The sequence below is a fragment of the Lissotriton vulgaris genome, chromosome 10 (assembly GCF_964263255.1).
Source record: "Lissotriton vulgaris chromosome 10, aLisVul1.2, whole genome shotgun sequence".
Taxonomy (NCBI): domain Eukaryota; kingdom Metazoa; phylum Chordata; class Amphibia; order Caudata; family Salamandridae; genus Lissotriton; species Lissotriton vulgaris.
Window position 1 is genome coordinate 74,309,228 of NC_141698.1, and position 14,524 is coordinate 74,323,751.

The following is a 14,524-nucleotide window of genomic DNA, read 5'->3' on the forward strand; positions in this document are numbered from 1 at the left end:
GGGCCATAGGGTTGATTCCTGCATTTAGTTGCCATGATGTTCTAAATTCACATTTTGGGGATCTGAGGTGGCGGGGGTGGGGGGGGGGGGATGAGGAGGCTCATCCATGTAGATCTCCGAGCCTAAAGAGAAATAATCTGTTGGTACCCTCTTCAGAGAAAAGGAAGACTGCCAGGTGTATTGCTACAGCATCTTATGCCCATTCAGATATTGAGTTTTAGGAGCTGGACAACACTGTCAGAATAACCCTTATCCAAAGGGAGGAGTATTGTGTATAGATATAGACCCCCACACCCCACCCCCAGCCCTTAGAAACAGTATGCCCATTAAGTGTTTGGTATTTTACAACTTAACCATTTATTTATTTACCATACATCTTGTGTAGCAGAATGATGGTAATTATTATTGTACACAGAAGTCATAATATAAAGCAAAATAAATATTAGGAAAACCCCAAGCATATTTCATCACACATTCTCTATTCGAATAGTCTAGGCCCTACTGAATATCTGCATATGTATTCGTAATCTTAATATTGTTATAGTGGCTAAATAGCTATTCGATCTTCTTAATGTCTTGTATGCCAAGCCGCAAAGGTATTCCGCAAAAATTTAAAGCCATTGCTTCTGCAGTCGGTTATCAGCACTCCTGTATATCCCATTAGCAATCATTCCCTTTGTCTGCTCTTCTCACATCCCTTTATACTTTCCCCTCCAAATATTCTCTATAGAGTGGGCAGGGTGAGCTCCTGCATTTTCTTGTACCATTGCTCTGCAACGCTATCATTGACTCTGTTAAAAAAGCTCAAACAAGACAGGCAAATGTAACCATTTCTGTATTTTTTCCAAGCCAGAGTTTGTGCAAGGCAGGATGGCTGTGTAGCTCAAATCACTGCTCGAAGTCCTGCAGGTTTCAGACAATGGAATGTTTTCAGTTCTGTTTTGTTTGTGCAATTAAAGTCAACTTACAGTTGTGAGAATTATGTCTGAAGTAATATGGCGATCTCGCACACACTGTTAGCATTATCATTGAGAATATTGGATTTCTAGGCCTCACTCTCCAAAGAGTTTGTCCGTCCATGTTGGCGTACAATCAAGCCTGGCTTGTAAGTAACAGGAATGTTTTATGGAAAAAACGTTGTCACACATGATATCCTCACAAAGTGTGTCACTTTGTTTTCTTCACTTTTATTCTTTGGAGTGCCCTATAGCACATATTAAGTACAGTGACTACATTTGAGAGTTCTGCCCTTGAGGGTGTTTGGAAGTCCTGCCATTTTAGAACATTTCCAAATGTTTGCAATATTGCCAGTTCTGTAGGTGACCAAGAATAACTTTTCTTTTATATATTTGGTGATGGTGTGCTGGTGATAGATGGCGCTGCTCTGTGGTCCACCCGGCCTTGGGAAGACGACACTGGCACATGTCATCGCTAAGCATGCAGGCTACAATGTGGTGGAAATGAATGCCAGGTAAGTCCACTGCTTCTCTCATTTGGGGAGACATGGGACACTGTCAAGGAACTGGTCCGCAACATATTTGCATCCTAAAGGCCTATACAACACCCTGTATGTATGAAAGAAATATCTTAATCCTTCCATGTGCTAGGGGAATTGTGTATTTCCTAAATAATTAAGAAGTTTCAATACTCCTTATTTTAAGTATTAAGAGAGTGCCGATGCGTTTGGTTGATTATCATAAATGGTCCGCTCAATAAAAGAGCTCCCTTCAGATTAGGAGGCCCTTGCTGGAAGGGCCAAACTTCCAAGTGCATGTTTATATGTATTGTTAAAATAAATGGTTTACTTAAAACAGACACGTTTTTACTACTTTTGGACATTAGAATTATTTGTGGATCTAGAACTCACATTTGTAGTGCTTATAGTTCAAAAGAATGTTTTCCATTTTATTGCTCTGATCATATGCTGAGTTTATAAGCTGTGGATCTAAATTGAGCTTCCATCCCTTTGTTAATGTTACTGCCATGGATAAAAATAGGCTCTTCGCCTTTATATAATTAAGTGTCTAGAGAATTGCTTGATTGATGTCAATATTTATTAATTTCGTAAAGGATCTTGCGAACCAAATATGAGAACAGGGGACCTGAACATCCAATCTGAAGTTTTGGACAAGTATATGGGATCCTTTTCAAGGATGATGTAACCTTGAGAGTCCCAGAACCATTAATAGGGAAAAGGGTGCAGGACTGCCAGGCCAGCCAGATGAATCAACATTTTTTTTTAAAAACATTTCTTATTAGAAAAGTCGAGCAGCAATAAATATGCGAGGAAATACTTAGGATATCCGTATGTATATATCGGATTGAATATCATCAATGGTACAAGTTTATATTAGCATACCAAAATATTAACAGCAAATCCGTAAGGTATACATATATAGATAATTAATTCTAAAATAACCGCTCTTAGGTGTTTCATAATCGCTTTTGAACTTTTTTTCCCCCAAAGCTTTCAAAATCAATGCTTTCAAAATCCCTGTTTCCATCACAAATAAATGACAGAAAAGTGTCACCCAGTTCTTTATGGAGCCTGCTATACAGATACCCTGTTCTTCTCTAGAACATGATGAAGCAGGAATGAGTTTCTTTAAATTGCGATGGAACAGGAATGAGTCTATTTGTAGACCGCATTTGAGTAGGCGAAACCTCTTTAGCTTACGATGACAAGTTATTTTAATTCATGATACAGCAGGCATGAGTCTTTTCAACGCAACACACAAAGAAACAGGACGTGTTTTTTTTTAGATCGAACTAGAACAAGGATGGGTCTCTTTTTTTAGATCACCACATAAATAAGAACAAGTACCCTTAGAATTGCAGGTATTCTGGTGGATTTTGTTGGGCAGAGCAATACTTTTCTAAGCATGAAGCTAGTAACTGGTGATTTCAAGTCTTGACCTCAGTTTTATGGTGACTTCTACTCCTGTGTTTTCTTTCACTCTGTCCTCAATCCTGCATCACCTTTTCCCTGATCAAGTTCACAACTTTCATAAAATATTTCATGACTTCTTTTAACTCAGCACCATTGTAAGTTCAGCCATCAACATTGCTGGTCCGCTCTAGTATACAAAGTAATTCCTTTCTTCTCCCATTTTTGATTTGTATCCCATACCGCACCATCACTTTGTACTGGCTTCAAAATACTTCCCATCCTTATGATTAAATTAATGAAAACCACATTCTCCATATATGTATACGGGCAACTTAGCGTGGGTGTATTTCACTACATCAATAGCAACTACAACCACTCCATATCACTGCATAGGAACATAGGGCCTTACATATATTTTTGACCATATTGAAAGTGCTATTATGCCCCATGAAAAAACATTATATTGCCGGATATTGCATTTCGTCACACAAACGAGACTAGTTCTAACTATTGAAAGAATACTACTTACCTCTAACCCTAAGAAAAATCTCCTGTAAACCCAGTGGACCTCCATTCAAAATGCTAAAAAATACTTCATTTTCCAAAAACTGATCACACCTTCTAGAAACGCCTTCATTATGCACCATATTTGTTAATAGTACTTGGAAAAGAAAAACCTAAACGTTATGACCTAAATTGTTATGTTATGCTACTTGTAAAGCGCAGCATATACCCGGAGGTGTCTTGGTGCTGATTATATAAGCAGCGATGGGCAGAAGAGAGAACCCAGTTATTGAAGAGCCACATTTTCAAAAGTCTCCTGAACTGGGTAATAGAGGGAGCTGACCTAAGATCCAGTGGAAGAAGATTCCAAGATGAGGCTGCTCTGACCACAAAGCTGCTACCATCGCCATTAGGGAGCCTGCTGATCTTAAGTTTCTTTTTTGAATGTACCATGATAAGGCTTTCTTCAGAAAGGAAGTTCCTGAATCGTGGAGGGCCTTGTATGTCAGACATTGTTAAAATGTCCAACTTATAACCAAAACATTTTGCTTTGCACGTAAATGAAAGTTAGTTTACACTACCACTTATATTCGTCATTTTAAACCTAGAAGCAAAATGTGTATGTAAAAATGTAATTTTATTATGCAAATGTTGGAGTACAATACAAGTGGCAATGTAAAGGTGACAGTGTAACTGTGAGCATGTAAAGGAGTTGCACGTAACAGTAGCGTTTTTCTACTGATTTATTTGTGGTATAGAGCCTTAAATGTGTAAGGAAGATCTTTGAAGGATGAACAACGAAGGATGACAGGACTTTTGACACTACTGCTGATCCCAATAGCATCAACTCGTACTACATTTATCATTGTTTCTAGAAACAAAATGCAATTTTATCGAACTGAAGTGGAGTGCGGGGTGCAAATCCGATATTAAATCCAAATTAATTTGACATGAGCATTGAATACATTTATACAGGCAGTTTTTTTCCTTTTTAGTGATGATCGTAGCCCGGATGTGTTCAAAACCAGAATTGAAGCTGCCACCCAAATGAAGTCTGTGCTGGGACTGAACGAGAAGCCTAACTGCCTGATCATCGATGAAATAGACGGAGCTCAGGCTGTGAGTAAATAATATTGTCTGCAAATGCTTAACTTGATCTTCATACTGTGCTTACAGGGATTACATAGTTTTGCTCCTAAATGCTTTGCCATCAGGTTAATCCACAATCATTTGCAGATTGCTAGTCAACATTTGTCTCTTTTTTTAATATTGGAATCTCTACATTTCGCAAGCTTGGCAGAAAGGGGCAGCAGCACACTATACAGAATGCGTTGCTATGGTGGTAGCAGCAGCTCTCCTATTAGCCAGCTTACCTGGAAGAATTAGAAGAGAGACCCCCGTTCGCCGGACTCCTAATTGCACACATTTCCATGCATGCGTAAAACCAGATGCGGCAGTCGAGCCTTCTCCTACGCCCACTCCTAAAGCGTGGAACGACCTGCCGCTACACATTCCTCCCCACTTCTTGAATGCCGCAAGAAGCTGAAAACCTGGCTTTTCAAGTAGTCCCTCTAGATTCCAGTTTGGCTGGACTCGCACCTGCTCAGCGTTAGGATACCCTCCTGTGTGATAGTGCGCTCTACAAATCTGCATAAGAGTAATGAGGAATGTACTGAAAAACTGCGAGAACTACAACTATGACTGAAACAGGGCCTATAATAAAACTTGGTCAGATATTCAGAAGTAAAATCTCAGCCTGTAAGCTGTTCTAGAAGGTTTTAAAATGCACCCAGGCTTAATCATAAACATCATCTGCAAAGCTTGTGTAATGGAATGCCTTCTGACATCTGAACCTTTTTTGGGAGACAATAAAGGTGGTTTTCACCTGACCTCATCTTCAATCAACATTCTGAATACAGCTGGATACTTCCACTCAGCAGCTTCGCAGGAACTCTTCCTCTCCAGTAATCATGCATGCACACTAAGAGTGGAGCCTCTGATTCTTGTAACCTCTCTCCTTGTCTTAGATTTCCCCTGGCATTTTTACTTATTTGATTTTATTGATAGTTTTTATCTATAAAGTGCTCCAAAGCCTAGATGGCAGTGTTCCACTTTTGACTGGTTGGAGTTATAGGTCAAGACATTGCATATGAGATGGCCATGGAATTGAGAGTGGAATCAAACAATTACATTGTCGGGCGGGATATCAGTAGTTCAGGCAAAGCACCAGTTTATATTTACAGGGTGGTTAGGTGAGGGGGAAGTGGGGTAATTTGTGGATTTGGGGTAGATCAAGAAAATAAGCATTTCAGGTGCAATATCGGGCTGATGTCAGGTACAGGGCGAGGTGATTCTGTAAGGTGGTAATGAAGGAGGAAGCGCTTGTTTACAGTACCTCGCTTCCTTACCTAGGGCCATGATTGTTGTGGTGCAAGTACTGACCGAAAAGGGTAGCTTTCAGCCAACCATTAAACATTGTAAGTGTGAGCAGCTTTTCTAAAGGTGAGACAGTAGGTTTGCTTAAGTGTGGTGCAAATGTTCTCAAATTTCCTTTTGAATGGTGATGAGACAGTCTGCTCCACAGAAGGTAGCTTTTAGACTGGTTCTTGGTTTGTCATTTTATGAAGTCTGTTGCTCTGTTCTTAGCCTGTTACTTAACCTCCATGGAGCCTTAGATCCCCTTCTTCAAGGAATACAATAACCCTGATTTGACTCTACATCTCATGACTATGTGAGGCATCATTATTTTTCCTTATTGTGCTCATTTATTCTTTTGCTTCTCTATCCCTAGGTTGCCATTAACATGCTGTTAAGTTTGGTCAACCGGAAGGATAGCAAGGAAACAGATGCAGGAGGTGCTGCAGCTCCCCCGCCTGGCGGAAAGAAAAAGAAGAAAGATGGGGGGCTTTTGCTCAGACCCATCATCTGTATCTGCAATGACCAGTTAGTTTTATTTATATTCCCTGTTTCAAGTCAAGAGATGGTTTGAGAGATTACTGTGCAGTTTGTAGCTATGGATTTTTTAAAGATGTCAGCACATGACACATTTAGGGATCTTGATCAAACTGAATCTGCATGTCTCAGTCTACTTGTTTGTAAGTCTCAGATTCTTAAAACATTTACTGTGATACCATGGTCTGTACAAATATAGGATTGAGCCTTTTTCTCAATATGTTTATTGGATGAAAGAGATAATAAAACTGTGACCTAAAAACAAGTTAGGTTTATCTGTCCCCCTGTATTGAAGCGTAAAGTTTGCCCATGTCCTTAATAATGTCATCTTAATTGTTAATGTTGTACGTACTATGGGAATCATTCTTTTAACTTCATTGTTTTATTTTCCTATTTCCTTTCGCCACACCTTTTCTCTTTTCTTTTGCCACACCTTTCTTCTATATTCATATTTGTTTCCAAAACTAGAGTTTGCTGCAAAATGCAGTCATTCTTTTGAAAGTTGATTGCCAGCCATCCTTCCTTAGTTTTGCACTAAGGCCTGCTAGCTGACAAAGAAACAGATTTCTGATTGAGACTTCTAGCCGCTGATTCCTTACCTTAGAATATTCCTACGGCATCAGACTGAATTTGGGAATTTTCAAGCAGTACCTCTACGCCAGTAGGGGATATTGATCGGCTCCGCATCGTCCACGGCAGATGTGACATGCAAGGTGCCTATATAAGCGCTAGCCCAGCGCGCTGACCTCAGGAGACAGGTATCCGAGTTCATTTTTTGGATTGCTTTTTTGACGTTTTGTAGACCGTTTTTGAGCTGTTCGCTCCCAGTGTGTTTAGGGATGTCCTCCTAAAAACCTGTTGGGTTTAAACCCTTGATTTGCCTCTTGTTCCCGGAGCCAGGCCACGACTCCAAGGCTTGCTCTGACTACTACGCCATGAACCCAAATGCGGTTCAGGGGTGGTCTTTGAAGCTTCTGATAGCCGAGCGCTAGTCGAATCTGCTATGCCTTAGGTCCTTGTTGCGTGGAAGAGCCCGGACCCGTTCGCAGAGCTTTTAGTGGCAAACTTCATTGCGCTTGAAGTAATCGTCAGGTAAATCATACAGAAAATCTAATAAGTCGAAGTATTCTTCATCCTTAGCACACCAGTCCAAATATTCGAGCGAGGTGCAGGAACGACGCCCACCGTTGAAGGTCCCGCTCCCCTGCGTCAGTTGCGGAGCCTGAGCTACAGGGACCCAATAGCTTCCAGATGCCTCCCTGCAACTGCCCAACTAACCATTGCCACCTGGACCTCCCTAAGCACTGCTAGAGGGAGTCCTGATCCCCAAGAGGTGCCCCCAGATCCTAGACCCTTGGCTGGCAACAGAGGGTACTTACTCCTGAACTACAGGTAAAAATCCTGAAATTTGGGGCTCCTCGCAGCGGCGAAGTTGACACTTTGTCGAACAATGGCCATCTGCAATGCGAATTTCCAGCGACTGCTGCTTTTCACCACAGCAGTGGCAGTCTGCTTAGGAACAAACCGAGAAAGGAGGGTCATAGGGATACAGAGTTTAAAGACCTGATCCTGGTTCATATCCCCAGCTACACAATATGAACAACACAAGGAACCGAATCGGTCTATGAGCAAATTGCTTCTGGCCTAACTGACATTGATACCACTGTATCAGTGGGTTCTACAGTCACTGTTTAACAAATTACAAGAAGCAAAAAAAGGAAAACACAAGAGCAGTGAACCAAGAACACAAAATGTGGAACTACTTCAAAAAAACTGATCAACAAGATCCAGATCATCTCATCGTGGATAACCATCAAACAGACCAGGTAATCAGTCATATCATTTGGCCGTCCAACTTGTGAATTGGCGGGTCCTTTGATTATCGAGACCACATGCCACACAGTAAGTTGTTGATACTGGATCTAGTCCACAGTTAACTGTGAACCACCAACTGAGAGCCAATTATTGATGGTAGAGAGAAATAGTGAAAACACAGTGCAACTAACCAAAGGTGGTGATGTTAAAATAGGGTGATATGTCTCAAACAAACTATTTTAATAAGAAACAAGGCACACCCCATAAAGTATCTTATGTCTTAATCAATGAATCATTAAGATGACTAATATAACAGGGAGTAAGGATAGATATCTTTGGACTCTACTAAAGAGGTAGATATTTGATGTCTCCCCCTGTTTGCATCTACTTGTTCCACAGAGCGGGGCCTCGTATACCTGAGCACGGTCCAGGTGAGGTGAGGTCCGGTTTCCTGTCATTCTGGATGAGAAATATTTATTGATTCATTGATTAAGACATAAGATATTAAGGAAGCACAGATGTTTGGGGCTATTGTAATACACTGTATTAACAGGAGAATTATTTTCCCAAGAGATTGTTATTGACATCCGCTGACATGGACGATTAGTACAAAAATGTTGGTACAGGTTGTATTGTTTTTCAACCTTTATTATTTGTAAATTTCTCACAACTTTATTTGGTGCACTATTTAGTACACACATAGTTTAACAGTAGCAACAAGTAGAAGAACAGTGGCCCTGATGAAAGCCTAGGGACGTTTTGCCCGGTAGGCAGGAACATGTTGGCCCATATTGCGACAGATATTTGGTTAATACTGTTGTTTGCGCTGTTCCTGTTTTTTAATTAGGGGATGTGCCTTGTTTCTTATTAAAATAGTTTGTTTGAGACATATCACCCTATTTTAACATCACCACCTTTGGTTAGTTGCACTGTGTTTTCACTATTTCTCTCTACCATCAATAATTGGCTATCAGTTGGTGGTTCACAGTTAACTGTGGACTAGATCCAGTATCAACAACTTAATTTGTGGCATGTGGTCTCGATAATCAAAGGACCCGCCAATTCACAAGTTGGACGGCCAAATGATATGACTGATTACCTGGTCTGTTTGATGGTTATCCACGATGAGATGATCTGGATCTTGTTGATCAGTTTTTTTGAAGTAGTTCCACATTTTGTGTTCTTGGTTCACTGCTCTTGTGTTTTCTTTTTCTTGCTTCTTGTAATTTGTTAAACGGTGACTGTATCACCCACTGACATAGTGTTATCAATGTTAGTTAGGCCAGAAGCAATTGGCTCATAGACCGATTTGGTTCCTTGTGGTGTTCAGTCTGCTTCAGAAGCAACAGCCTTCCAGTGCGAAGCTCCATCCACAACTGGCTCTTTTCGCGCTTCAGCAGTGACCGTCTGCGATGTCTGACCTGCTCCTCGTGTATACAATGACCTCCTCTCAGCTCCCCCAACGCAGACCTCCACCTGAAGCTCCTAGATTCGCCTTGGACTCCAGAAGGTAATTTGTTCAGCAGAATTACCCTGGTCCCTGTGTCCAACCCGGCGCGCCATCACCCTGACAAGGACTGTGTTTGTGTTTTGAGTGGGGCTTCCATTCCAGCCAACTAATATTTTGTTATAGTGGGTCGTAGTCCGAGATACCTCATCAATATTCATGAAGTAGGTTGTATATTGCAATTCATTACATTTAGATGCCATCACAGTGATGGTGACCTGTGCGATAATTTTTCTTTTAACGCAGCTCCTGAAAGTTGGCAGTTCTCCAATTGACTATTTTTTTCTCTTTTAACATTCAAAAAGGGGAAGGTGTCCCAAAGGCACCCCTTCCAATTTCCAATTGGGTTAGCACTCAATTGAGAGTGTACGTAAAATTTCAAAGTTTGGAATACGTGGAGAGTAAAGCTAAAAACAGCTCCAGAGTTTGTGTGTTTCAGGGAAATGTTTCATCACGCTGATTCCATCCTCTGAACTGCCCATTAAAATGCTATTTAGCTCAGTAGTACTTATTCTTCTAGGTTTCATCAATAAAAACCTATGCATTATAACATATCTCTGGGTCGGAAATACTTCGCTATGATGCTCTAATGCTTTTCTGGTGTCAAGCTCTCTATCTATATTATACCAGGCAATGTAAAGCTGTTTAAGGGTGTTGACAAGTTGTGTTGGTGTTTAGAGTGAGAATTATAGTGCGTTTCGCTGTACATGAACTGAACCTACTTGTAAAGTATGTGCTGCCAACAAGTTCCTCGTAGTATACAGCCCTGCACTTCAGAATTCATTGACTTGCTTCTCTCAAGGTCTCTTCATGCTCCTGCAGTCTATCCTAAGTGAATGCAGTGTGCTGGAATCCCTGCAATAGGTGGAGTTACTATGCTGTGACCAGGATCAGCAGAGTCTAGTTTGTTGTAAATAATGACCCTTCAGTTGGAGACTATTCTTGTTGTAATCAAATTTCTTTCTCATTGTGGAAGATGGAAAAACTGATGATTTTAAACATTCTGTATATTCAATGCTGAGCATCTTTGGAATAGGAATTCATTCTCTATGTAGTGGTGCCTTGAATCTTAGACATTGCACTTTGTACATCCTAAAGCCTGGTGTCCAGAGATTTCACAGCCAGAAAATGATAGCACTATTTTTTTGTTTTTGCAGTTTTATATAGTTCGAACTTAAACACAAGCACCAGATACCTTAGACAAGGGCACATTAATTGTTGGTAGGAACAGGGAGATTAAGTGATTTGCCCAGAATCAATGCATGCTGAGCCGACGCCGAGGCTCAAACCTGGTTCCCCATTTCCAAAGTCGATAGTTCTGGCCATTACTCCACATCCTCGCAACTATGATTACAAAATTATATTTCTTGAATAAAGAATGGATGAAATTAAATGAAATGAAATGAAAAATTCCACTTATATAGCGCATAACTGCCCGGAGGCCTCGCAGCGCTGGTGACTGATTACTGTGTTCGACTGCAGGGCAGAGTTAGTGCGCTTTTGAGAACAGGTAGGTTTTTAAGGATACTAAGCATTTGGAATGAACATGCATACTGCCTGTTTTTTTTCTAAATATTTACTGTGGAGTTGCTTCTCCCAAGCGATTCAAGCATATGGAAAACACAGACCCCCATCAGGAGGGTGACTTATTCTTGTAGACAAGTGTGACTTTTGCATCCCCGACCCTTGTTTGTAGTGGTAAACCTGAATAAATGGGCTATTCACATTATTTCAGATTCATTTAAGCATTGTTCCCACTTGTGCGCTTTCTTTGGTAGGATGCGCAAAACAGGCAGTTTTAATATTGAAATCTGGATTCCAGCCCTACCTCCTCTATGTGAAACACTATTCCATCAGGGGAGGGAGTTCCTTGTGTTATGTATAAACCACGTTTTTGCTACGATTGCCCATACGAGTTTTGAATAAATGTTTAAATGTAAAAAAACGTATTAGACCTTTTGAACAACTATTAACTGTGTGGAATATATGTTTTGTTTACTTAATAGTTTGGGTGAGCTTGTATGATTTTGAAATGTGGATCATGGTGTTTTTTTAATAGGAAGGAAAGTGTTGTGATTGAAGTTTGCAATCTTTTAAAATTTGTATTCGGGAGAGGTTTTTTTTTAATTAATTGCATGGATTGCTTCCAGTTTTCATATTTTCCTGGGGTTTATACATGCCAAATATTCATTTAGTTCTCATTATTCTAGGATGTTTTTTTTCATATGTTGCCCTGACAATGTTGGGTGATAGTATTCTAAACTCGCTGTCTATGTAAGGATTGTTTTTGGGATTGAATACACTAAGGGAATTGGACTTATTTCCTTTATGAGCTAGGGAATATTTTCAGAAACATTCTGTAGACTATTAGTATGGTTCAAGCGATCGCCTATCGCCATGGTGAAAGTCACCTCTTTCCAATTCATGGGTTTTAGAGAGAACATAAGGTGTATAAATGTTGTTGGCATCCAGTCCTGTCTCTTATGTTAAAATCCTGTGTATCTGCTAGCTGCTGCGTTCAGGGCTGCTTCCGGTTCTTCCTGTGCATTAGTTCAGCATGTTGATATTGCTTCCTGTGCATTCAAGGGTTAGATTGGGGAATTTAGGGTGACATGAATAAGAATGCTTAATATGAATAATTCAAACATTTCTTTAAACAGGTATGCCCCATCGTTGAGGCAACTGAGGCCGCAAGCATTCATCTTAAATTTCCCAGAGACATTGCCCTCGAGACTGGTCCAGCGGTTATACGAGGTCAGTGTACATGTTATTTTCATGACAGGCACAGAAAAAAGATAATTGTTAGTATTTCAAGTTTCATTGCAAATAGAAGCTGCCTGTAAACTTCTCTGAGTAGGTCCTCTTTGTTCCTAACGTTATAATATTCTGACAGCTGCAGACAACATAACTGTACCCTTCCATGCGAAGGAGCCACCATTACTCCTACCTGTATCTTCAGCATGCATCTGTGCCAGAGAAATCAGCAGTAACACTCCTACTTCATCACACCAAAGCTTCCCTCATAGCCTCTGATGAATCCTCAAAGTCATGTGTTTGGCATCAAAACAAATAACTATAGAATGCCAATCTACCCAATCCTTTATGGGTTTCTCCGTTCTATGGCTGTTGTCTTCGGACAGTCTGACTTTCAAACGACAGTCTTTGTAATCTGATCTGAATGTGCATCAAGCTAAACTGCTGATTTTAAGGCTCCCATGCTGAAGGACTGCCCCCATGGAAATGTGTTTCCTTAATAGTTGATCTTAACATTGTAAAATCCATACCAAGAATTGCAACAGTTGGGATAGGATAATCTCTAAACTTGTTCACCAACGAATCCCCTGTATTCCAGGAATTTTAAACCTTTTTCCTCGTTAGAAAATGTTTGTTGGGGACACATGTACTGCTACTGACTTGATCACATTTTCTACTGGTGAATCAGCTGATTCCCTATCCTCAACCTTCTTTGCCTTTTTCATTTCCATCCCCCACTGGTTTCACTTCCAGTTTGACAGAGAGTACGCTCCACCATTTTTGTTGCAAGACCTTGCATTGTAGGATCCTCACGAAATTCAGAATTCCTTCTGTTCATGTTTCCTCAATCTTATGGGAAAACAGTAACCTAGAAGACCTGCTTCTTTCCTGTTTTTGCAGCTTTGTTTTAGTTACTTAAAGGAAAGTTGGAATGAAGTCTTCAGCCTCCGGGCTGCTCCCCTTCTGAATGGACTTGACATTTTCGCAAATCAGAAATAAACACTTCCTTTTTGAAACACACCCCATGTCTTCACTTTTATAATGTTAGTAAGAAAAGAGGGCAAAAGTTTGTTGCCAAGGCTGAGATTCTCACTTTGGTATGAAAAAGATATATAAAGATTCCAAACATCTTTTTTAAACTGAAGTAAAAGAATCTCATCCTCTGCTAAAGCCTGATAACTTTCCTTAAATTGCAAAAGCTGCAGATGCATTCTTCCCCTTAACATAGTCATCAAAGCATGCACAGGCACATATGACCAGGAGTCGAACCATAATCTGCACTTTGAGTAAGAACGAACACGAAGGTAGAGTTTTCTAAAAATATTTTTGAAATGTAGATTAAAATCAGGATATCTCCCATTTTTTCTGGAATAAGTTCACCTTTGAGCTATTCTTCAGACCTATTCCTTGTTGCCAAGGGTCATTCTAATCCCTAGCACCACACAAGATGACCCACAACTTTATGTGATGTATTGAGATTCTCAATTTCTTTATCGACCTGGCTTAGCCAGTCGATGAAGTCGACCAACTAACCTAACAAGTTTTTAATCCTCTGTTTAGCAGACCATAATCTTGATCAGAGCTATGAAACTCGCCATGCATGGCGTTAATGTGAGCCCTGCGCATGTAGCCAAGCTGCTGTCAATGTCCTTTAATCCTAGATGTGCTCTGTCGCCAATATATCCTAATCTTCGCTTAGGCGGAATGAAAGTGCATGTGTTCTAAACAGTTGGAATCACTGCTGATTAAAACATGGTGACAAGCAATTCAACTTGGTGGATTTCTGGCAGTGCACCTTGTGTTTCAGACATTGTTTATGTTAAAATAAGAAGCAAGTAAGGCAGGCACGTCTTATGGAAAGCATGGTATATTTATGTTGGTAAATATCTCGCTAACTGAAAGACACTGTTTCTGCTTTTCTGCAGATTTCTGGCATTCAGGGCATGAAAGCGGATACAGGTGCTCTCATGGCTCTGTGTGAGAAAACAGACAACGATATCCGATCATGCATCAACACATTACAGGTAGGCGACTTCTCTTGCGACTATTCTACAAGCTGCCTAACGGTATGGTCTTTAAATTGTATTTTATTTTATTTTATT

The 14,524-nt window shown here is 40.4% G+C and overlaps 1 protein-coding gene across 1 annotated transcript in view; it reads left to right on the top strand.

Annotated features, from left to right (window-relative positions):
• Nucleotides 1–14,524, top strand: part of CHTF18 (chromosome transmission fidelity factor 18) — a 314,022-nt gene that overhangs the window by 79,909 nt on the left and 219,589 nt on the right. Inside the window, exons 9-13 of the mRNA XM_086940533.1 lie at nt 1,374–1,471; nt 4,390–4,513; nt 6,186–6,337; nt 12,329–12,422; nt 14,348–14,446. Coding sequence (XP_086796659.1) covers nt 1,374–1,471; nt 4,390–4,513; nt 6,186–6,337; nt 12,329–12,422; nt 14,348–14,446 — 567 coding nt within the window. The remainder of the gene's footprint in view (nt 1–1,373; nt 1,472–4,389; nt 4,514–6,185; nt 6,338–12,328; nt 12,423–14,347; nt 14,447–14,524) is intronic.